The 24,386-nt window shown below is 44.5% G+C and overlaps 2 protein-coding genes and 1 long non-coding RNA gene across 3 annotated transcripts in view; 2 read left to right on the top strand and 1 right to left on the bottom strand.

The window, feature by feature from the left end:
- The window catches only part of LOC125014758 (transcription factor Maf), a 41,110-nt gene extending 24,362 nt beyond the window's left edge, over window positions 1-16,748 (top strand). The window contains exon 3 of the mRNA XM_047596099.1: window positions 16,619-16,748. The gene's annotated coding sequence lies outside the window, so the exon portion shown is untranslated. The remainder of the gene's footprint in view (window positions 1-16,618) is intronic.
- Window positions 16,567-24,386, bottom strand: part of wwox (WW domain containing oxidoreductase) — a 128,572-nt gene continuing 120,752 nt past the window's right edge. The window contains exon 9 of the mRNA XM_047596098.1: window positions 16,567-17,989. Within this exon, the coding sequence (XP_047452054.1) occupies window positions 17,798-17,989 (192 nt within the window). The 3' untranslated portion in view covers window positions 16,567-17,797. The remainder of the gene's footprint in view (window positions 17,990-24,386) is intronic.
- On the top strand, window positions 17,984-22,958 carry LOC125014759. The gene is made up of 2 exons (XR_007113534.1): window positions 17,984-18,207; window positions 18,442-22,958. It is a non-coding gene; the product is annotated as an uncharacterized LOC125014759 (long non-coding RNA).

Here is a 24,386-nt window from a genome sequence, read left to right as displayed (position 1 = left end):
ATTTCAGATTGGCTATTACTGCAAGTAATGTCGCTGAATGCCGAGTTGTTGAACAGGACAATGGCGCCAAAGTGCACTTCTCTTTAATTAATTACCCGCTTTTGTTTCTAGAGGCAGCGCACAAACATGCACACACAGATAACACACACACACACACAAGGACACACTCAGAAACAGGCAAGAGTTTGGTTTTTAGAGGAAAAAAAGGAGGAAGTGAGGAAGAGGGTAATATCAGCAGGCTATCTATCCTCTCTTCCACTGGTGCATCCCAATCCTCTTTGGAAATAACAAATGCATAAAGGAGCCACAACACAAATATATCTGCCTGGCTCAGATAGATAGGGCTATGCTAGAGTTTAATACCCTTATGTAAACCAGTAACAATCAAGCCCTAACACACACCCCCACATCACCACTAAGGGGACAATAAGGAACACGCTCTATTCTCTCTCTCCAGATATGAACAGTGAGTAGTGATTGTGTGCGTGTGTGTGAGTGTGTGTGTGTAAGAAAAGGAGAGAGACCGAGCTGTTATTTTCAGCAGATAGTGAACAATGCTGTAGCCCAGATTGGTTGGCTCCCAAATGCTTCTTGTGGTGGTTGTTGTTTCAGAACCAAAGAGTGATATAGACCCTGACCTCAGAGACCACAGCACGTCTGATTCTCCATTTCATTCATCCCTCACCATCCACTCTTTTGATATCTCACTTTATCCCTCTGTGCCAATTTGTTTTTGTACTTTGCCTTCTCTCTCATCCTCCCGCTGCTCTTTTTTTTCTCCCCCTCCCCACCACCCCCCACCCCTTCCCTAAAACTGACAATTCAGTAGACAAAGAGAGGAGCGACGCGAAACCCGAGGAGCCCATTTGTCTCCGAATGTTGCCACTGACAAGCAATCTAAAGCAAGGAAAGTACTTGAGGACTTACACATTTATCAAATTAATTTGTGTAAAATATACCGCTCCCATGGCAGGTTTACTTACTGTTGTTCAGGAAAAAGTTAAAAAGACACTTGTGATGTATGTTGACTTCCTAAATAGAATATGAGACGATTTTGCATCATTTCCTGACAACTCACAAACAGATTTTGACCAAGAGGGAGAATAACAAGGAGGCTGTCTTTCTTCTGCTGGATCAATACGATTAGTATGCCATGCGTGTATGTGTGTGTGTAAGTGCGCGCCTGTGCGGGTAGTATAGACAGGGGTTACAATAGCAAAGGTTAATATCATACATCAGCTGCCATCTGCATATGGCTCCGAGGGAGAAAAACACTCTTTGTCTCTCCGCTCTCGGCCGGGTTGATCACTTTAAGATTATACACCGGCTGACATTTCACACCTGCTAGATTTTAGGGGTGTAGAGGGGGCAGGCGTAACAGCTCTGCAAGTTTAATGCAGTTTCTCTGGCGCTTCTAATCTCCGCTCTGGAGGAAAAAAAATTGTGGTATTTGAGACGTTTGTTAACAGTGTTTCTAATAACCCGCTTTGGCAGAGCCACGGCTCAAAGAAAAATGTCCTTCCTGTCTTGTAGTACATTATCATAACTTCACGCAGGCTTTCTGGCGTTCGCAGCCCCTGCAGACAGCCAGAGCCTTTTCTGCACTTTCCGTAAGAAACTGCTGCGAGTGAGCGGCGCTGGCCTCCGAGATGTAAAGGAATCCGCCTTTTCACTGCTAACTCAGCGAGACACGATCAACATCTGTAAACCAAGCGCACACTCAAAGTGAAACCCAATGCGGTGCAGACATAGACAGGCATAGACGGACGGACAGATAAGTCAGTGCTGCGCGCGTGTGTGTGTGTTGTTGTTGGTCCCACATGCATGCTGTTTTTCTGTGTTAATGTGTCTTTGTGTTTGCATGAGTGGAAGCATGCCTTGAAGTTCTCCTTGATCATCAGGCTTAATGCTGCACTCTCCACATAAGACCCTGCTAGGAAACCATCAAATATTTATACAGCATTATCCCTGATCCTATAGCCTGTAAGTAAGGCAAATGCTCGGCTGACTTTCTGTTGCATGAGAGATGTTTGGGATAAGAGGTCTGGCCTCGGTTTGGGCGTTGTTACAGATTCACCACCGGGTTTTCTCAGGGGGAACCTTGACTGGTTACGCCGCCGACGACCCGCTGTTTACAACGCAGTTTGCAGCCGCTCACCGGCGGGATTTGCGTCACTTTTTTTTTTTTGATATAGTGATTGAGAGGGAGGATGGCTGGAAAATAAAGAGAGAGAACGCGAGAGAGTATTAATTCTACATCCCAGACACTGAATGGCTGCTGCTGTTCTGAAGGTTGTTTTATGGAGCAGAAACAGCCTGATCTTTGTGTTGTTTTCTCCCTGATTGATTGCAGTGGCCCGAGGCTCCTCGGAGAGCGCTGCATTTTGTCTGAGTATTTACTAGAATGTTGGGAGGATAAAAATCACAGCCTCAGCCATCACACTACCGAGGCAGAGTGGCAAATCTGAACAAACAAACAAACAAACAGAGAGGCAGAGGAAGCCCACACAGAGAGACAAATGGGAACGCAGATATGAAGATGGAACAAAGATGCAGCTACACAGTGTCAGTGATAATGTTTAGTTCTTCTTTAGTTAAATCAATGCCTCAGGTTCAGCTTTTCATTTCGACGTGATGTAGCAGACAAATTACTGGTGCAAATTTAGTTTCAGCGGTTATTGCATCGCAATTGATAGTGTTTTTTTTTTCTTTTCTTTCTGTTATCACGTTGCAGTGAAACAGTGAGTCGACTTTACAGTCAGAATGAAAGGGCGGCCGTGTGTGCAGTTTAGAAGAAATGTTAGCTCGAATGAATACGAACCACATAAAAGAAACCAAATATTTTGGACTAGACAGTAATTCGCCACTCACCATTCATCAGCTCCCGATCCTCCCTCGTCTTCCTCCTCTTTACCAGATCAACCGTCTGCAGATTTTCAACACCTTTGATGTAGGTAAAAACCCCACAATCAGTGAAACTGTCATTGACCCACATTTCCCCAGACCTAACTCCACACAAATAGAAGACACTGTGGGAAAATGTGTGTAAAAACACCAACAGAAATATCTTTTAAATGTAATTAACACAGCAATAACACTCTGAAGTGGTGAGAACGAAACTGAAACTTCGAGGCCTGAAGAATTTACTGCAGAGCTCGTGGATTGTGTTACGCTGCACACTCTCACTAACGTTATCACCGGCATTTTTTTTTTTTTTTTTTTTTATAAGTAAATAAAACTCTTTATAAGTTGAATTCGTAACCATGCCTCTCATAGATTTCCAGAGGGAAAGCTGAAGTAAAAGCGTATAAGCCCCTCCTTTCGCCTTGACGTTGGACACCAAACTGTAACAGAACAATTTGTTGCGCTTTCTCACATTGATTTCACTGCACACCGTTCTGGCACGTTCATGTTTCAAAAATAAGGAATCGGTCGGTTAAAGACATAGAGAATTCTCTGGTGTCCCCCGCTCAGCAGTTAGGAAAAAAAATAAATAAATAAAATAAACAGCTTAACTTCTGATTTCTCCAAACAAGTACAGGCATCTTCTCAGGTTTCTTTCAGTTTTTTTAGATTTTCGAACATCAGAATATTTCTCTGTGTGCAAATAGGTGATGAAAACAGAAGGGCGGGTGGTTGGAGTTAAACAGACTGTGATGTGTTGTGGACAGGACAGCCCCTGGCTCTGTCTGTCAGCATGTGAAGCCCCCGTGTGCGGCAGCGTGGACGATGCTGTTCAGGGCTCGCCGCTGTTGCAGACCTGTCACCGTGACGGAGACAGACTGACACAGTACAGCGCTGAGAAACTACAGCCTTCAACCTTTCTCTTTTTTTTTTTTTCCACCCATCCATTCATGTTTCTCAGTTTCCCTCATTCGACCTCCATTTACCTTTCACACCCTTCGTTTCTGCTGAAAGTGTGATGGAAACAGACCCGTGGGTGGTTTAATACAAATAATGAGTATTTTGAGTATTTTTTTTTCTCCGGGTTTGTGAAAAATACGTTTAAACCGTCACTTAATTAAAAAGAGATCTGTTGAATGACTGTTTTAAAAGGATCAGAATTCATCTCGCTCTGTTTAAAGAAGAAGTTCAGCACTGCACGAATAACTTATTTCTTAAAGGGTGCAAAGAAGCTGCATGTAAAATGAAGTATGTCAGCCCACACTGTTTTAGTGGTGTCAGCAGAGAAAGAGTGTGTGTTTTCATTGTATCTTTACCTGTGTGATGTGCCGTAGGGAGGGTGTTTGTTGCGTAATCCTGCAAACCTCAAAATGGCGCTTATCACTTGATAATCTGGCCTCTCTGCAGATTTCTGCTCAGATTGAGGCACAGCGAACTCTGGCAGGGCATGAGAGATTACATCCCCTAATTTGAACACCTGCGCATTTCTCTGCAATTCAGCGTGCGTGTGCGCAGTTACACGTGAGCGCGTGAGTAGCGCAAATATTTGTGCCATTGCAAAATGTGTCCTGAATTTTGTCAGTGTGTTCCGTTTGTAGTGGTGCATGTGTTTGGATTCATGCGCTCTTGTTTGTATTAGTGCTGTCTGTCTGTCTGTCTGTCTGTCTGTCTGTCTGTCTGTCTGGTGGTGGTGAGGGAACACACTCGCGTGCACACACCTCCTCCTGTAGCCTGAGGGGGTCCAGCAGCTTATTATGAGTCCTTAGTGGGAGAGGGAGGAGAGAACAAGAGGCCAACTACACTTAAGTGGCAGCAGGCAGCCGAGACGGAGAGATTTACTCCTCTTATTTCAGCACACAAAGATTTAAAGGAGCTCAGTATGTGATTAAGAAAAACTACTTATTTAATACTATAATGCTTGGATGTCTGGCGCTGAATGTAATGATTCAGAATGTGTGTGGTCACACTTCCTCCAAGAGGTTATTCTGGGAAAGGAATCTGCACACGGTTGTATGTTTATGTCTGGTTGCTTTTCATCTGATGAATGCCAAATTTCTCCTTTCTCCTTTTTTTTTTCCCGGCCTGCCCCCCGTCTGCTCCTTTTTTCCTCCCCATCCTCATTCCGTGAGTGACCACGCTGCGAGTGTGTGTATATGTCTTTAAGTGTGTGTGTCTGTGTGTGTGCGTGCATGTCCATTCCCATTCTGTCAGGTTTATTTCTGTTATGTTTCTTAATTAGCTAATAAAGGTCATGGCATCTCTCAGTCAGGGGGGGCCGCCGCATGCAAATGAGCCAGAAGGTCAGTTGGATTAGTGACCGCCTCACACTGCCCAAATATAGACACGACCGCGCACCCATACAAATACCTGCGGCTATTAGAGCACCGTCTCTGTCCCGACACCCGCCCACGCACGCATGCACGCTCATCTGATTCTGACCGGTTTACTCAACGGTAGTGGTGTTTATAATCAGTGCTGGAGCAGGGCAGTGAAGCTGCCGGACACGTGCTCCGGCAAAATCAAGAATGTAAACACTGATCTCGCTTATTTTACCCTGCTAACATCTTGCACCTGAGTGGATGAAACGCTTTCAGTAGGGGAATCAGCATGTTCTGCGAAACATCGGAGCAAAGCATGTTAGCAATATGAGATTGGTGTTGCATTACGTGTTTCTTTTATCCGTAGAGCCAGTCTTTCGTTGCATGGTGGCTCAGTTTAAATTCGCCCATTAGCTGTACGTGCTTTAGCCGGTAGAAGGTAATAAGGGATTGCACACGAGGCAGATTACACCCCGGACGGGTCGTCAGTCCGTCGCAGGGCAGAGAAAACCCTTCAGACTCACAGCTACAGCCGATTTGGAAACACAAACCTAACATGCATGTGTGGACCGTGGGAGGAAAACAGAGAAAACATGGAAACTTCACCTAGAAAGCCACAGTTGAGCAGAAAGTTAGGACACAGAATCTTCCAGGTGTGAGGCACGGTAAATAAAAAGCATAAATTCCATCCATTATCATGGAAACAATTGCTAGAGCTATGACTTATTATAATGCTGATTTTCAAGATATCTGGACTTTCAGCAATATAAATGTTTAAAATTGCATCTCCTCCCCTTTTTTTTTTTTTGCACTATCATTTCATCCTGATACACAAGATAAACACACGCCCGCTGCTTCTGGTTTGAAAGCGTCTCTATTGCACAGTGAAGTGCCCTCGTGATGCACTTGTCTTCGTAACATGTGGTGCATGAATGCGTGCGTAGATAAGATAAGAGGGAAGGCGCAGATGCTCAGGCGCTGACACAGTCGTCGCTGTAGTGTTGCAGTGGATCTGTTACACCTCTTTAGGTCTATCACCTTTCGCAGCAGAGCTTGTCTCGGTGTCCTTTAGCCCTAAATCACCGGGCTGTCTCCATGTGTGAAAGCTCTCTCTCTTTGCCCGTCCATAACTCATCCTGTCCGTCTCGTTCCTCCGTCTCTCCCTCCTCCGCCATCTCCCTCTGCTTTTCCATAATTCACCGCTTTCTTTTCGTCTCTAACCTGCTGTCTCACGGCCACTCACGATTACACGTTCGTATCACCTGGCTCCTCTTTCACTCCCCTCTAAACAATTTCCAGATCCAGTTTTGACATGGAGCTGATGCTCTGAGTCATAGCCGGACTTGTAGTGCATCCACTCTCTCCATTCATCTCTTTCCCTCTGGTGGGAGGTTGTCTGGCTGCCTGCCTGACTTACAGCAGGCAGAGTGATGGACACGGGGTGAGACCCAGCGCATTACACTCCTCTGCAACACAGCACAACAGAGACCAGGCACCACTGTATAACACTGCGCGGAATACAAAGTGATCCACAGAGGAGGATGAACTGAAAAACTGAGCTCAAGTGGAGAAGGGATGATAAACAACGCTTCACTCAGGGGGAGCATCTTCAGTCTTTGAGCTCATTATGCTCATGAGTGAAGATAAACGCAGCCGCCTATCAGCGTGAGTGGAAACTCTAATAACGGAGATGCAGTTTAATGCCAAACTTAAACTCGCACACGATGAAAACAGACGTGAGTAAGTGCACCTACTATCTACGGAGTTGCAGGCTGTTCGGGCTGCAGCAGTAAAAAGTGCAGCTAAAAGCGAGTCAGACTCCGCCGGCGTCGTATCTCTTGCCGAGCAGGCCTCTGTAGGAGGCGATAGAGAGAGAATGGGACTTTCTTTGTTTAGATCCTTCCTCCATCACCGTCTCCTCATCCTCCTCTCCTTTCTTTCACCCAGAATCCAGCTGCTGTTTCCAACTCCAACCCTTAGCTGCCCTAAAGTTAAGAAGCGAAAAAAAAGCAAGAACACCTTCTCAGGAGCAGATACACATGTTCAGAATAAAGAATGCACTGCTCCAGGAGTTTTTATTTCCCTCGTGGATCAAATGTCCAGCGTTTTTACCTCTTTCACTGACTTCATTAGATCTGTATTTCTTTTGCAGCTCGCCTCTTTCCTTTTGTAATTTCCCTAACTCTTATTTGTGAATATGTTTCGCACCCGTGACCCTCACTGCCTTAAATCAGGAGTCAAACCTTCCCCGCAGCCCTCCCCGACTTTGTCTCCACTCTCTTTTCCCGCGCGTGGCTTTCAAATCGCAAACACATCTCCCGTCTTCTGACGCCCCTGCGCGCCCCGAGGGATGCGAGATTTAAAGACGTTTTCACACACACTTTAAAAAGGCGCGATCCATAATCACCAGAAGCGCCCGTGCCGGCTGCAGAATTACAATAACACGCATTTAAATGGCCGAACTCAATATCTTTATCTGCTGTATATCACTGCCAGTCATGACTCACGCTGCGGGCCGGGCTGAGGCACGCGCGCTCGGTTTCAGTTTCATGTTAATATCCGGCAGATTAAGTGGCGGGGTGACCGTCGTATCACTGCGGAGCATGTTCGTTTCTTGTTTTCCACACAGACACAATGGAATATAATTAGTCGATAGCCGCGTCGCACTCAGGCCTCCGCTCGCTGCTAATAAATGCTAACAACAAAGAGCGAGGCCATATGTCATTTGCTGCATTAGCCACTGGTACGGTTTTGTCAGGCAGACTGCTTGCGAGTACATTACATACATTAGCAGTGTTTCCAGTCTCTATCAGTCCTCTGCTTACAATAAATGCTCCCTCGCATTGTAATGATGGGCTTTACAATAATGGGCCATAAATTAATACAGTGCTCCGCAGTAAATACTATTATGCGGTTACTGTTTACAGTACATCCGTGTATGTGTGGTTGAATTGCTGGATAATTACCATTCGCAGAGGCAGTCACTCCAAGGCGACACACACTTACTGTCCATTTGCCTGCATGGTAGGAGGCAGAGATGGAGGTACTGCATCTTGATCAAGGATATCAATGCTCCAAAATGTCACTGATTTCAGCAAGCGACCGATAAGTGTGTCACCGGCAGCGTCTTGCCACTGTGACGCTACACCAGGAGTGGACTGAATCTCTTTCCTTTAATCTTACAGAACAGGGGGCAGGTGTGAAAAGCTTATTAAGGCATAATTCACTGCTCTGTCTGTGTCATTTGGGCTTTGTATTATCACTGAGATCAACCCACACACAAGAGCGAAGAAACCCTGCGAGTGATCGCTGAGCCGGCGAGTGAGTGTGTGTGTGTGTGTTGGGGGGCCGTGCTTCCATATGAAATGTACACGAGGGTGAATCTCAGTGGTGTTAATGGCTTTTTAAATGTCAGGGAAAGTCGAGGAATGATAAAAGAGAGATCTGTTATCCACTGTCCTCATGATCACCGCGGAGCACGCCGCTGCTCTCACCTCGCCGAAGAGCCTCAGCGCGCACGCGCATGTGTGAGTGTGTGTGTGTGTGTGTGTGAGGGTGAGTGCAGGAGTAGGCCAACTTCCACCCATGCTGATGTCAGCTTGATTTATGCACCAATCAGATTAGCTCAGAAAGAGAGAGGGAACGGGGAAGTGGACGTGTCACGTTTTTCGGTGTGTACTTGTGTATTTTTATGAATCTGTGTTACTGCGTAACAACCAATCACTATGCTGCTTGCCCACAACACAATTAAGCAGCTGGATGATAACAAATTAATAAAAATCAAGAGGGATGAGAGACATTCATGTTTAAGATTGTGTTTTTTGTTTGGTTTGTTTTTGGCATAGTGCATTTTTAGGATTTGCAAAGTGTCGTCGCGTTGAGTTTAGTTGAGTTTTGAAAAAAACTCCTCGGCCCAATGTGGGAGTGACGAGTGTGAATGTAAAATAATCTGTGTGTGTGTGTGTGTGTGTGTGTGTGTGTGTTAGCTCAGCGCTCTGGCCTGCTCTAACAGAGGGTTGAGTGATGTCACAGCAGACTGCATTTTAATAGAGAGGGAAGCAATTAGAGAGGGGACAGGCCGAGAGGTGGAGAGATGGAGGGGCTGTCTGTGTGACACGCAGTTCACACACACACACACACACACACACACGTGCGCACGCACACACACACACACTCATTACTAAGGACGAGTTAATTAATTGCACAGTGATTCACGGTACTTGTAATTAATCTCGTAGGTGTGTGAGTGTGTTTTTGAGAGGTGACTCTTCTCCCCTCCATTTATAATGAACACACACACACACACACACACACACACACACACAGTCTCTGCCAACATGAACACATACATTTCTTTTTCTTACAGAGGTTCAAACCAGTCTTTCTCAAGAGAAGCAACACCAAAAAAGAATATTGTTTTACCTTCTTCAGAGATAACATAAGAACAAATGCATCTTACAAAGGTTTTCTCACTGTGTTTAAAAGCAAAGGTTGAATAAAAGAAAAATAATGTCTATAATTTACACATCAATTACGATACAAATTTGTATCAGTGGGATAAATATCTAAAAGGAAGCTGTGAGGTCACTAGCATGTTTGGTGTATTTTGGCCGCATTGTTGGAGAGTAGTTAGATGATTTCCACTCAAACAGCAGAACAGAAGAAGGAAGAAAACAGAGACTAAATGCATTGTGTGATCTCACATTATTTACCCTCCATTACTCAGTTACATCACGTCCTGTCAGAAATGAATTTTCTCCCTCCTCAGAGCTCTTAGCGCATTAATTCATTTTTTTTTTCCCTTTTGTTGGATTGGCCAGTTAAAAAAAATTACACATATTAATCTTGCCCTCCTCTACCCATGATCCTTTGCATTTATCAGCATGAGCGGGAGTGGTGGAGCAATCACATTTGGAAATTAAACAAATAAAAAAGTTGAAGATGGCTGAGTGAGTGATGAAGCCAGCCAATTGCTTGCAGCATAAATCTCCGCATGTCACAAACACCACCTCTGCCTACACACATTTGGATATTGTTATGATTTTACCGTGTTTGCATATATGAGCCTAATTTATTAGAATCAAACACCATCAGGATTATTTACAAGCAAGTTCTGGTCTGCTGCCAATAAGCCCATTAAGCGCATTGTTGGAGAGTGGTTATATGATCAAATACACAATAGTAATTGTGAGTGGAGAGAGGCCAGAGTGTTTCTCAATGAGGTGATTATCTGCGTGCAGGTTATTGTGCTATTTCAGCATGACATGTAAATCTGCATCGCATCATCAATCACGATCCGGGTCTGTCAGCAAAGTGAGGTGTGAAAATGCCAGTGACAGCCTGAAAAGATGATGAAGAGGAGAAAGAAAAATGCAATAACTGGTGCAAGTAAAAACATGAGAAACACAATGATAATTAGCTTGGGTTTGTCCCAGTTAGAGAGGACATGAGACACACTTTTTCTGTGTCTTGGTCCTCTTATCAATGATCATTTATACTACATAGTTGTGCCCTAAGAACTCAACACACCACAAGTTGAGAAAACACATGTAATTCAAGCAAAGTGCAGAAATACACTACAAATAAACAAAAAGAAAAGATGTGAACAACACAAATTACAACATGTTTTCAGGGGAATGGACGTGTTTGGTACGATTTTATTGTTACCACGGTGACTTACGTCAAGGTACATATCATGTGGGTCATGCGTGTAAAGTGAGCTAACACGTGAACTTTGAGGCTTAACAATGTAATAGCATGATGCATGTATTGATGCAGATATCTGCCATTAAACTTCAACAGGAAAAGTTATCTACTTACATTAAGTGCTGGTAGTAGTAACCTTATTAACATTTAGAAATGTGTCTAATTGTAAGAATCATATGCTCCTGGTCGAGTAACTTGTCCCCTGTTGCAGGCTCTGAAAGTAACAAACAAGGTTAAGTGAGAGATGATGTCCAGCGTCCTTTATCAGGAATTAATGAGCGCTGCAGTGGACGGTTGCTTCAGATAAATAATGATGGACACCTCGAAGGACATGTCCCCACTTAGTCGCGTTCATCCTTATCTTCATGCATCTTACAATCAAAATCGAAAAATGTTCGCAACACAGTTTTCATTTAAACACCTTAGGGTTTCACCAATACCTGCAACACTCATTACTATTTTATGGGGCTCTGCTGCAATGAAAACTTTTGTTCACAACTATAGCATATTGCAACAGAGATGTCAGCGTAATGTGTTGCAGTCAAAGGGCGATTGTAACTGTAACCCTTTCGGACTGGTTACACCCTTTTCAGATCTTAAATAATCTGTCAACAAAGTTATTTTTTTCCCCCCACAAGTCTTCATTAGCTAACTTCCTTGATTGGACTGATATGTCTGGTTTGGAATTATTGACAAGCTCCCCCCTCCCTCTCCTCCAAATAAGTTCCCCCTCAAGACTCGAGACTTCAAACCAGTAATCCACAAACGTCACTGCGACTACGTACATCTTTTCTCTTCACTTAATAAGTCTTGTGCTTTCAAAACAGTTTTATTTGCGACTGTACACTTAATTCAGATTTTTTCTTATAGCATTTACCATGAAAACACACACAGCTAGTAGCAAAAATAAAAAAGGGTCTGAGGCTAAGTAAGCCGTAACCAGGTTATGCGTCATTTACTGCAGCTCAATAACAACCTTTCTTTCTGCCCGACACACCTGGTCACACAAAATGACACTTGCTGTCCTTTGAGAAAACACACGCACACACGCGCACGCACACACACACACTGCGTATCTTCTTTCACCCTGTGGTGGCCTTAACCAGACACATTACATCCCCAGTCTACTATCTGCTCGTGACAGATGTATTTATGTAATGGTTTTGATAGGTATTGATCCACGCGGCGGAGCCAGTTAAGCAACAGAGAAAAATGAGATTTCAAAATCAACATGGCTTAGAGGGGTGTTTGGTGGAGATGATGCCTAACAAGAAGATGAGTGACACGGTGAAAAGGGCGAGAGACGAGAAGAGGGAAAAAAAAAAGTTGTAGTGAGTGGCGAGGTGCAGCGACGACAGCGTGGGCGCACTTCACAAAGAAAGATCAGACGTTGTGAAAACATGTGTGAACTCTCTGTACGAGAGTGTGTTTGGAGTTGCGTGATCGTGTGTGTGTGTGTGTGTGTGTGTGTGTGTGTGTGTGTGTGTGAGTGTGAGTGTGAGTGTGACCTTGGCTTGGCCCGGTGGTAAAGTGGGGCGTCGAGAGAGTCAGTGTGTGAGCAGTCAAGCGTTCTCCCTCAGATTAGCGGGCTTTATTACTGCCACCAACCACTGGCCTGACAAATCCTCTTATTTCATTTTGCCTTCCTTTACCTCTGCCTCGCTCGCTCTTTCTCTTCCCCTCACCCTTTTATTTCCCTAATACCTTCCTCCCCCTATTTTCCTCCAGCTCTTTGCATCCTTTACCTTGCACCCTTCACCTCAGTTTTCCCCCTACGGTGTAACAGCCCTCTTTTCTGTTTCCTCACTCTTTTTCCCCTCATTGTCTTTCCATCTACTGCTCTGCTGATACCCACAGCTCTTTTTCTACCTTCCTCCACTCCACCTCTCGCTCCGCTCCTCCCTCCATGCCGCCCCCCCTCCTCCTCCTGCCTCTCTATAGTGTGATGAATCTGTAGACAGGGGCTAATAATTGTACTTCAGCCCAAGTGCTCATTTTTCTTTGTGTTTGAAAGCTGTGACAGGCAGGAGCCCTTTTTTCCCTCTACCCCTTGTCCCCTTCTCTCCTCCTCCTCCCTCGCTCTCCCTTTTCTTTCTATCCTCACACAATGGGTGAGTAAAATAACTCAGGGTTTACAAGGTCATGCTGTCTAGCGGTGAGGACACGCTGGGGATTTGGGGCTGGAAGGATTTCCTCAAAGGTGCCGTGTTGAGACTTCAATAAAAACAGAGAAAAGTTATAGATTGCACAAGCAGATCTGCAGGGGGAAATAAGTGCGTTTGATAGTGAACAGGCTCAGTGAATCACAGCTATCTGGAACGTTATCAGCGGCTCTAAGACTCTCCGTGAAAGGACAAATGATGGACGGAAACATGGCCACGGATGGAGACATTTACTTGAACCGCATGTGCCAACAATTCACACGCAACTTTCGCCGTCTGCGAGAGAGCGCACCGCAAAATGGTGTCATTTCCTGCCATAGAGATCATTTGCATCATATTTAAAGCGTTTTTTTTTTTTTTTTTTAAATAGTGTGCCAAATGGTAAAGGAAGTCTATTTTAGTGCTACTTTGCTGCATCGCAAAGAGAAATGCATCCGGTATAGCGAGACGGGGCAGCCCCATTACACTCTTTACCACTAAAGCTTCATGTGTCCGCATTCAAAGTAACTGACTGGAAAAAAAGAAAAAAAACAACAAAAAAAAACAGACATACCATCGATTTCTATATTAGAAGTGACTCGTCAAGAGTCTCTGGGAATTATCTTGTAATTTTTCTTTTGTCTGCAATTATTAAAATATATATAATTCGCTCCAAAAAGCAATCTGCAAGCAAAGCACATGGTGGGATACTGAAAGCAAAATAACATTTCCATTGACTCTGCAGTGGTGCTTTATGAAAATTGATCAACAGTTTCAATCTCAATGTCATCCTCAAAAGAGAGAGATGAGAGGGGAGCAGCGGGGGAGGGAGGAGAACAGAGAGGAAGACTTTATTGCCTGCTGTAGTTAGATGGTAAATTTCCTCCTGGCAGATATTTATTGGGTTAGTTGAGTCAAGAGAGAGCTTTAACATTGATTGTGATCATTAAATATATCCGCTCGAAATGGCAACACGGCATTCCTTCAGTCAATGGAGCCGATAAGAGCAGAACAAAGGCATAATCAAATCAATCCTCTCATAATTATTCTTTGAGAGGTGAAATTAATCACAAGAAGAAATAAAAACAATAATGGAAAATGAAATGGTCAGTCATAAACAATTACTGCCCAAATTGAAATGAACTCAGCGAAGCGGAAAGAAATCAACTGTAAATTCAACTAATTAAAATTACATTCTAATATATATTGGTTATTGGTTTACGCAGGCTTTTGGTTGTTGGGAAATGTTATTGTAAGAAACATATAGAGAAACAGAAATTGTGTGTGTGTGTGTGTGTGTGTGTGTGTGTGTGTGTGTAGGGCCTTGACTGTGAGGTCAAAGGATCAAGGTCCTCCTCTCGTGAGAGCCGTGCTTCTCTCTCGTCTCTGCTCGCTGAGAGGAAGTGTAGTTTATTGATTAGCTATCAGATGATTCCGATAGGCCCTGATCGATAGGACTTTGCTTGTAAAGCCAGGCAGGACCCTCCCTCTTCACTCAGGCACACACCCATGGATCGGACACTGCAGTGCTCGCCCGCACGGACGTCTCGCTGCTGTTCGCCGAAGATTCTCCTTTGTGTCTCGAGTCACGAAGCCTTTCCGATCGAAGGCTTCCTCACATGCGTTTTCTGAAGCTCAGCTTTCATAGAGTTGTCACCGATAAACGAAACCCGCAGCCTTAGGTCGGCGGGATGATTTCTCAAGAACACAAGTGGTGCACCTTACGTGGGTGAACGTGTATGAAGAGCACGGAGTGACACATTGTGCTGACTTCACCTACGGAGACAACGTGGGGGATGGGCACGTTGCACTTTCAAAGAAGAATCTGCGTCAGTTCTGAGAAGAAGGATTTATTAGTCAAACCGATGTGTTTCCAGCATGCAGCCTTTATCATTAGTGTCAGTCTCTTGATGTATAGTCACCAACAGCTGACATTATTCTTATGGTTATTTTATTCCCAGTTTGAGACTTTCTACTTTAGCAGGGAGGTGGAGGGAAGGCATTACATAAGTATAGAATTACACTCTTCAGGATCATCACAGAGGGAGATGATTAGAAGCTACAATAATATAACCATAACTACGCAGCTTATTTGGACAAGGATACCTGGAATAAAATTAAATCTCTCTGGCAGGAGGGTGACACAATATGCGAGTAAGACCTAAGTTCAATGAATAAATAAATAACATTCTAAATGATCCCCTTTGAATAATTCAGGTAATGTCTCAGGTGCACGTGAATTCCACGATGGGGAAAAGAGATGGACTAACTAAATAAAAATTAAATAAACAGAAATCGGACCCAACAATGGAAAGAGAGAAACTAAACGGCTGACGTGCTAAACATACTGGGAAATGTGAACCTGGAATACAGCAGGGAAGGGGGCCGTGGCAGCTCGCATAAAGGTTTGTGTCACAGATTTCAGCGTCCTGCAGAGCAAACACGCACCGTGAAAATATGCTCTGGAGTTAACAAACGGGAAAACTTTTGGATAGCTGAGCAGGGATAGGTGGATGCCATGAATGAGTAAGAGCCCGATCAGCACCACGGACAGCGTCCAGGGATTCCCTTTGTTATCGTTAATATTTTTTAACACTGTGACTGAGACTGTGAAGCTAAAAATTGACGTTTACTCACGTTGTGGGCGACAACAGCGAAATGCCCAGTGTTCTTCTTGAATCACTGAATTATATGGTATTGAAACACAGGTGTCATTTTAACAATTCTAGAAAGAAACAAGAAGAAAAATACGGAGGCAAGATACAGTCTGGTCAATTTTATCACATGCTTTTCTCTCACATGAGTCCTCACCGTGTACATGTAAGAGCCTGACTGCTCTTGCTATGTGTGTGTATGTGTGTGTGTGTGTGTGTGTGTGCATGTGTGTGTATTAGTACTGTATCTCTGTTCCAGGTGTGTCCAGTGCTGTGAAAGGACAGTGATAAGACACCTGTCCTGGGTACAGTACAGGTTACAACTGGGCAGGACAGTGCTATCAGTTTCTGTACAGGGCACTGCACGTCTCTGACCGAATGTGTGTGTGGAGGTTTTTCCCTCTTCAGTATATCTGCAAATGAAGGCCGAAAAAAAAAAAAAAGAGAGAGCGAGACTGGGAGGGAGAGGTGCTATCAGTTACGGTGTGACCTGTATGCATGTGTATGTATGCACAGCCAGAAGAAGAACAGAGTTACTCTGATGTTTTTCCCGTAATAAGAGTTGTACCACACTGCAGCTGAGGTTCAAGTTTGAGGTCTGTTCTATCCTCACAGGCGATGAATGTTTTCTCCTCTGATGTAAACATGTGACCAAACCAAAGAGGAAGAACACCATCTAAAACCAATAACCAAACTCACATATTCAGTCAGACTTGTTGCTCACTTATCAGCTTCCTACACAAATATCTCCCCCTAATGTACAGTAAATAAACGGACGGACTACTGTTTTGTTTTTGGTTTTTTTGGGGTTTTTTTTGTGGCTAAAATAATTTCACACAATACTGTAAAGCAGACTTTTATTGAATGTTCTCTCTCATTTGCTTTTATTTTACAGATATCTTGACACTGGCATGCTGTTTCAAGAACGACCTGCGGCAACCCAGACTGCCATAAAGCACAATGTCTCAAAAGTGCCCCTCGCCCACCTTCAGCAGCTTCAGGGCAAACAATCCAGAGCCATCCCCAAAGCCAGAGTTCAACACTACTGATGATTTAGAAAGAAAGATCCCGGACTCTGTAAATAAGATGGTCCACCTGCTGTATTCCTATACAAATGGACACAGATCAGCCCATGAAAATATCTCCAAATTGTAACGACTGACTGTAAAGACTTAACAGAGTATGGATTAATAATATTTAGGTTGAGTCATTTACTGTAGAAATGAGAACAACAAACGAACAAAAAAAAAGATGTCCACACCCCTTTAGCACATGGCCAGGACGTTGTTTAGGATGCTGTAAATATTGTACAGAAAACAAATAGGGACATTGATAAGAAATACAATTATTGCAGAGTAATGTACATAGCCATAAGAACCGTACCTCTAGTGTGTTTATATATTAACGCGTGTCACCTTCCCATTACTCTTTATTTCTTCTTGCCCAGAAAGATTTAGCACAATGATTAACCAACGCTCTCTGTATCTCAATAGGAAACATAAACATCTACATAGAACTAGACAAGAGGATAATGAATATACAGACATTAATTGGGAAGACCGTATAGTGCACTATTGCTGATGTCGGACGCATATGCCACAGAGTGTATGCTTGCTAGGTAATCCTTTATTGTTACAGAGATAAGTCATTTACTTTTTTTTTTTTTGACTTGTTCTTTCAAATAGACATTTCTGAAAAGGAAATTAGAATTTACAAAGGCTACAGACACAAACAGAGGAAGATATAACTTCTTTTCCTGATCCCCCACTTCCCATTGTAAACTACCACAGCAGAGTTGGACCCAAAGTTTAGTTAATTTAATAGATTGTATATGAACTCCCCCCCACCCCCTCCTGTACTTTGTTTGTTGTGTGTTTTAGCCCCTGTGGTGATGTCACATATCCAGATGGACTTCTGTGGTTTGGCAGCTCTTGTATAGTGCAGTCAGAGTACAGTCATCTTTTTAGTTCATACCCAAGTCAACATCAGCTGCTTCCTCTTTGATTCCTGTTTGGCTAGCCTCCCCCCACTCCTCCTCCTCCTCGTCCTCGTCCTCGTCCCCGTCTTCTGTCCATTAGAGGGCCTGAATGCCCACTGACCTCTCTGCAACCAGGCGCTCACTCAGCTCCCACAGACTGGCAGCACTGCTCTGATCCTGGGCCTGGATGGACGGCAGGCAGCGGAAGCAGTTGTTGAAGTACATGCCGCCCAAGCCCTCCAGCTCCGGAGCCACAGCACAGTACACCGTAGTGGCCGCCCCTTGTTGCTGTGGACAGAGAAAGACGCAGAGAGAAAGAGAGAGAGAGAGAGAAGCACGGTCAGCGGACGAATCGCGACACTGAGACAACGACATGGCGTGAGCCTGCAAGAGGAGACGAAACACGGAGAACTCATCGGCTCACACACAAGACACAAGGACGTGTCCTGTCCAGAGAAAAAGAGAGAGGACGACGAGCGGACACTGACCACATCCCTATGTCCTCTGTGAGACACACACACTCATACTGTATATACACACACACACAGACGAAAAGAGACAGCAGGACAGAGTGTCCACAGGAAAAAAAAAAAAAAAAAAAAGACTCACGCACACGCTTTCTCTCTCCTTGTAGCCCATGATGACTGGGTCATATTACCATGGGAATAGCATAACCCCTTACTGTACATATATTTATATACATATATTTATTTATTTATTTCTCTACCTGGTGTGTACAGGACCTCTGGCTAATGGGACCATGTGAATGCTACAGATGTACAGACTCACTGTGGACAAGGTGACGACAAGAAACAAGAAAATTACACCAGCTCCTGTCTGGATGGGAATCACCAGGGAAACCACATTTTTTATCGATAATGTATATATATATAAAAAAAAAAAAACTTGAAAAAAGACAAAAAAAAAAGAAGAAACTGGTTGTAATACCACCGTCATGAATATGTATATTTTCACAGGATGTGTATAGGGGTTCAGCCAGGCTTTCAAAGTTGAGAATAAGCGTTGGGAATGATGCAAGTACAATTCTATGTGTAAATCAGAAGTTCGAGTTGGTTACAGATAAACGGTATTTTCCACACATAATACACAAACACACACAATGCGAGGCTTTACTTCAGTTCCTCCTCTGTAATTCCCCCTCTCAAAGTTTAAATGTGAAGATCACTCGAGTCCAAACCCAGAAAATGACTCTGTTTCATGTCGTCTGAAGCCAAAGACGCGCTGCGAAAAGTAAAACAGTATTTGGACGCAACCTGCTAAGTTCTCTAATACACCCCGCCCCGTCAGTCAGTAATTAGCAGGGATATTCTTGGATGGAGACATCTGTGACATTTGAAAATGAAAGTTGAAACTGCAGCAGAATAAACATGTCAGGGAGAATTACACACATAACCCGACTGCTCAAAGAGGGATCTTTCATGTTGCAGCTGCGGCTAAAAGCTGCTGTGACAGCTTCCCTGCAAACTCCAGGGCTGGAGACAACTTCTCTGTGGCCACATGAAATGGCTTGCCTCTTTATCTCCTGATGAGAGGCGGCGAGATTGAGATGGGGGGGAGAGAGGGGGACGCGCAGGGAGAGTGAGAGGGAACGCTGATGTGACGACTGAAGGCTGGTGTTTAGCACAGAGCACTGGCACACCCTGAGACAGCGCTACATATGCAGCAGTCAAACATGGGCAAGACACACATGCATAATGGAGGCCCATTACATGCCAACTGTCTGAACAGCTTCCTAAAGCAGCTGTGAGGCCAGTGAACATGAAGTGGAAAGATCCATTGAGGTCTAAAGCATTTATACTTTCACAAGCGAGTGCAAAAAAAAAAAAAAAAAAATATGCACGAAAATGCAAATGCAATGAACAAAACCCCCCGCACACAAACTGGATTCCAAGAAATGTTTTTCTCATCAACGCGCGCACACACACACAGATGAATACAAACTCTTACACACAACCAACCCCCCCCCCCCCCGTCTAAGCTCTGAGTAAAGTTCCACCAGGAGGAGCCCTGGTGTGTAATGTCGCTGCAGCAGATTGAGCGTGTTTGAAGTGCAGCGTGATGAGAGAGCTGGTAAACAGCAGATGAAAAAGCAGCATCTCTCTGTGCGCCGCTGTCTGTCTCACCTGCCAGCGAGGCGATAACTCCATCCACATCACATGTCGCCATATCAAAGACCGACAAATGCCAAGCAGTGTCTCTGACTTGCAGGTTCACACGCACTCAGTTTAACTCATCTCCCTCACTTAGGGCATCTGATTTAGCTCATCTGAAAGCGAAATGCCTTTCAAACCTCACTGAAGATTTCAGGGCTGCAAGCTCTGACTCGCCGACGCCCCCCTTTAACTTGGCTGACTTTCAGAGCAGTTTGTTTGTGTCCAATTACCAAACACTGCTCCTGCTCTGGGTTAAAATATTTATAAAAAAAAATAAATTGCTTTCATGTTTGTAATCCAGATTTGTGCAGCTTAATTCTCAATGAAACGTTCAGTATATATTCCAAAAGTGCTTCCATTTTTATTTTTTTTTTTTGGAAAGCAAGTCCGGGCCGCTGCTTCTCTGCTGGCTGCAGTCGTCCACTCAGCGTTGAATGTGCACAAAGTGCACGAAGCGTTAGTGCTGTGTGTCCAGCAATGTGCTGTCTTATTGGTGTTTAGCTCATCCCCCGCACCACTTGACCTCGTGACCTCCGTAAAAGATAAGGCTGATGAGATTAGGCATTAACATGCTCAGCCACCCACCGCAGCCATTTATCATTTTGTGTGAGTGTGTGTGTGTGTGTGTGCGTTTGCAGATAGGAGGCGAGTCTGAGGTAGTGGGAAAGAGAACAAGAGGGGGCGAGTGAACATCTCAGCACCGTTAAGACACAAACACACACGCATGCTTGAACATGAGAATGTGCCCGCACGCAAAGCAAGAACAAACACACAACCAAACACTTGGTACGACCCACGTGCACATCTGCATCCAGGGCGCACATCCCTGGTGGTCTTTCTAACCCGCGTCCAAACTGTAGATTAAGCCTGTAAATTTCGCTGTCTACAAACTGATGGACTTTGACGTGTGTCTTTCTATCTTCTGCAACTAAATGTGAATCATTACCTTGTGTACAGTAGTTTTCAAAAAGAAACATCTGTGGTGTTTTGCTATCGATCGACTATCCCGAGCTGCGGACTTGACCCAGAATTAAATTACAAAATTAGGACTTGAGGCTGTCTGACAGTTTGAGCTGATTACTATTCCAACTGGTGTTTTTAAGGTTGCTTTAAAGGCAGCTGGCCTCTTTAGAAAGCCAGCCACACTTTTTTTCCTGTGCAATGTAAATCTTTAAAAGGAAAATATTTAAATCCATGTGTTTTTAATAAGCGGAGACTAAATTCAGAAACCTGCAGGACTCAAATGAAGACTCGTTTTCAATGACTTCACTTGGACAATCCCCAAAACAACACCAGCTCTGCCACTGATTTGGGGGGGGAGGGGACATGCACCATGGCAACCACGAAATAATCTCTATGCTTACACTACAACGTGAAGATCACAGCAATATGACAAACCAAAGGAGCAGGACAGCAGCAAGTGTGAAAGCAGATTTTGTAGATTACCTCTGTGTATGTCTGCTTTTTTGGGGGGAGCGGGATAAGAAACACAAATACCGGGGAAATACTTACGAACCACCCTGCAATAAGCTGTCTGTTTATAAGTGGCAATAAGCGCGTACTTAGCCTGGGATTCAACACTGCGGTTCTGGAACTGCTCTGGGACCAGATCCAAGTCTTCCGATCTCAGTATCGACTCAGTACCCAAGGACCTCATGGACTTGCAATAGAAATGTCCTTGTATAGTGTTACGCAATAATCAGATGTTGAGAACTCCTCCATATTGAGCGTATTCAAAAGCAAAAAGGGGTACCCGGAGGGAGGGGGGGAGGGGATGTGATGATGTTGTTGAATTAACAGTATTGTTATTTTGCCGTGTTCCGTTCTGTGTCTTCATCATCCAAGTTGTACTCAGCTGTATGAGCCCTCTCTGACCCTATGCATGTGATCCTTCACCCCACATCTGTAGTTACGACATTGACCTCTCCCTCTGACCTGGATGTAAATAGCCCAGTACTGTAGAGCAGTCTGTTTTTGGCCCGTCCCTGTACATACAGAACTGTAAATACTACCAGCTATGCATGCTGAAAACCTAGCAATTCTTTCAGGTACTTTTATAATCCCCCAAATTCTCATATGGCATGTGCTGAAAAATAAATTTAAAAAAGTAGAAAAAATAAAAGATTAAAATTAAAAAAAAAAAAAAAAAAAATGTTTAAAATAAATGGGTTGATAATATTGTCAGGCAATATCCTCTCTTGGACAGTGTGTGTAGAGTCTTCCTGTTTTCTTACTCCTGTGGGTGGTTCTCTTCCTTTGCCTGTCCTGTGTTTCTGCTCACCATCTGTGTCACTTGTTGTCAGTTGGCATTTGTACAGCAGCGAGGGTTGAGGCAGAGAAGAGAAGAGAAAAGAAGAGAGGGGGAGCGTTCACCATCTTGACCTCTGTGATGGCACTCCAATTCAGCAGCAGCAGTGCTAAACGTTGGCAAACTTATCTATGCCTGGGACACAATTTGAGAAGTTCGTTCCTGGCACGGACCACAAATAATTACGCTCGTCGTGTGAAGGCCCGCTGGATATCCAGGGAACGGTTTCGGTCAGAACTATAAGTTTTGGGGTTTTTCTCGGCCTACTTAAAGTTTGGGATGCTGTCCGTCACAGACAAGCAGCGTTTTGTGGTCTTAAGTACCTACGTTGTTGCTCTTATCATTTCTCAGAAATCCTGTTTTAGACATATTTGAACTGACATCTAAACTACAGTACGTATTTTCTTTCCTCATCTATTAATGGTATATCATAAATATAACGGCATTCAGTGAAAAAAAAGGAAAAAAAAGGCAATTTTCTACCACCCAGCGTAATAAGGCTACCGCATACATTTGGAAAAGTACTTCCTGGCTGGTAGCCTCAGTGAAGGGATCAGGAGGAGTGCAGTTTTTGCCTCAGCCCTCTGCCCAGCCTCGTGGAGTAGCTATCCTGAAAGCGGGACTCCAGATTGATTGTGATTCTGTTTCAGGAATGTTTTTTTTTGTTTCTTTTATTTTGTTTTTCAACCTGTGATGTTTCAAATTGATGGAGGTGTCTGATTTTTAATCTGTGCTAAAGATATTTTACATTTAATAAATAACCATTGAAATCAAAGTTTCACATGTGCTCAGTTTTTTGTGTGTTCTTGTACAGTTGTGTGTACTGAGGGCACTTTCATTACTTGGTTTTAGGGTAAATGTTAAGTGATCATACAAACGTGTGTGTGCATGTTTGTGCGTGTGGAAGGAGCCATCTTTGCCCTCAGCCGTGGTAACCTCTGCGAGCTGACAGCTCAGCTGAGCGTGCCGCGACCAGCTGTAGAGGGAATCCTGGGTAACGCGGTCCCCTCAGATAAACAAGCTGCCCCTCATTCAGCTTGACCACTCAACCAAGATGAGAAGAGATTAGCACCTCAAACACCTCAGCGCACACTTCAGAAAGCACCCCCGTGAATCTGTGGTGGCCTCCGTCACCCTGACCGAGGTAGGCCAAAGGTCACATTAAATAACCCGAACTCAAGATACTGTGGAAATATGAACGGAAAAATAGCACTTAATACAGGTGAAAGCCTTCATCTGGGTGGGAGCTATGTCTATAATCTGGACTGAGAGCTCGTTTAGACCTCCTCATCATGGGTCTCTCCAATGATTAGTGTACTCTCGGTCATCTGTATGGACCAAATTATTTTTTGCACTGTCCATTAGCCCACAGGCTGAAGGCTAATACTCACCCACAGGCAGCATGCTCCCTTGAGGGGCATTAAGGGCAGGATGGAAGGACCAGCCTCCTTCCTCACTCCCTTCCCTCATCATTCCTGCTCAATCTCTCAGTGTCTATCTCCCTTGTCCCCCGTTTTTTTTCCCCTCAGCCCTGGGTTTTCCATCAACCCTCTGCAGATCCCTATTCCCCTGCAGCACCATCCCCCTCCGGCCTCATAACTTACAGGGCTGGGTATACCATGTTGCCGTCGCCGAAGTCTCACGGGTAAACGGCCATACAGTAGCACGGCTCAGGCCTCTTGGCGGTAAATGAACCCCTTTCCCTGGAGTCCTAGATCACAGATGAGCACTGTTGTCACTCTTCTTTTCTCTATAAGCAAGCAGCGTGATGTAGTGGAGGATGAGAGGACAGGGACAGGGAAAGAAAGGAGCACAGGGGCAAACCATGCAGGAGTGACAGGAACACAACACAAAGCGCTGCAGACCCCCGCACGGCCCTGCACGATTCCTCTCCTTCCTCTCTGAGGCCCTCTCCTTACCCCTTTCGCGCCAGATAAGATCAACCGAGTGTCAGTCATCAACAGCCTCCTGTCACACAGCGATTGTTCATCTGTTATATGTGTGTGTGCATGCGTGCGCGCACGTGTGTAAACGTGCAGCCCGATGCGACATGGCTGCATACATTTAATGCCCCGTGTTCAAGGGAACAATGGAAGAGGAAGTGGAAAAACGAAGTGGGGGTGGGGGGTGGAGGGGGGAATGCAAAGGACGAGGGGGAGGAGGGGAAGCATAAAGACGGGAGGAGAGACAAGGAGAAGGAGAA

Source organism: Mugil cephalus, chromosome 10 (assembly GCF_022458985.1).
Source record: "Mugil cephalus isolate CIBA_MC_2020 chromosome 10, CIBA_Mcephalus_1.1, whole genome shotgun sequence".
Taxonomy (NCBI): domain Eukaryota; kingdom Metazoa; phylum Chordata; class Actinopteri; order Mugiliformes; family Mugilidae; genus Mugil; species Mugil cephalus.
The sequence above is the reverse complement of the archived record's forward strand: the minus strand, read 5'-3'. Positions and strand labels throughout refer to the sequence as shown.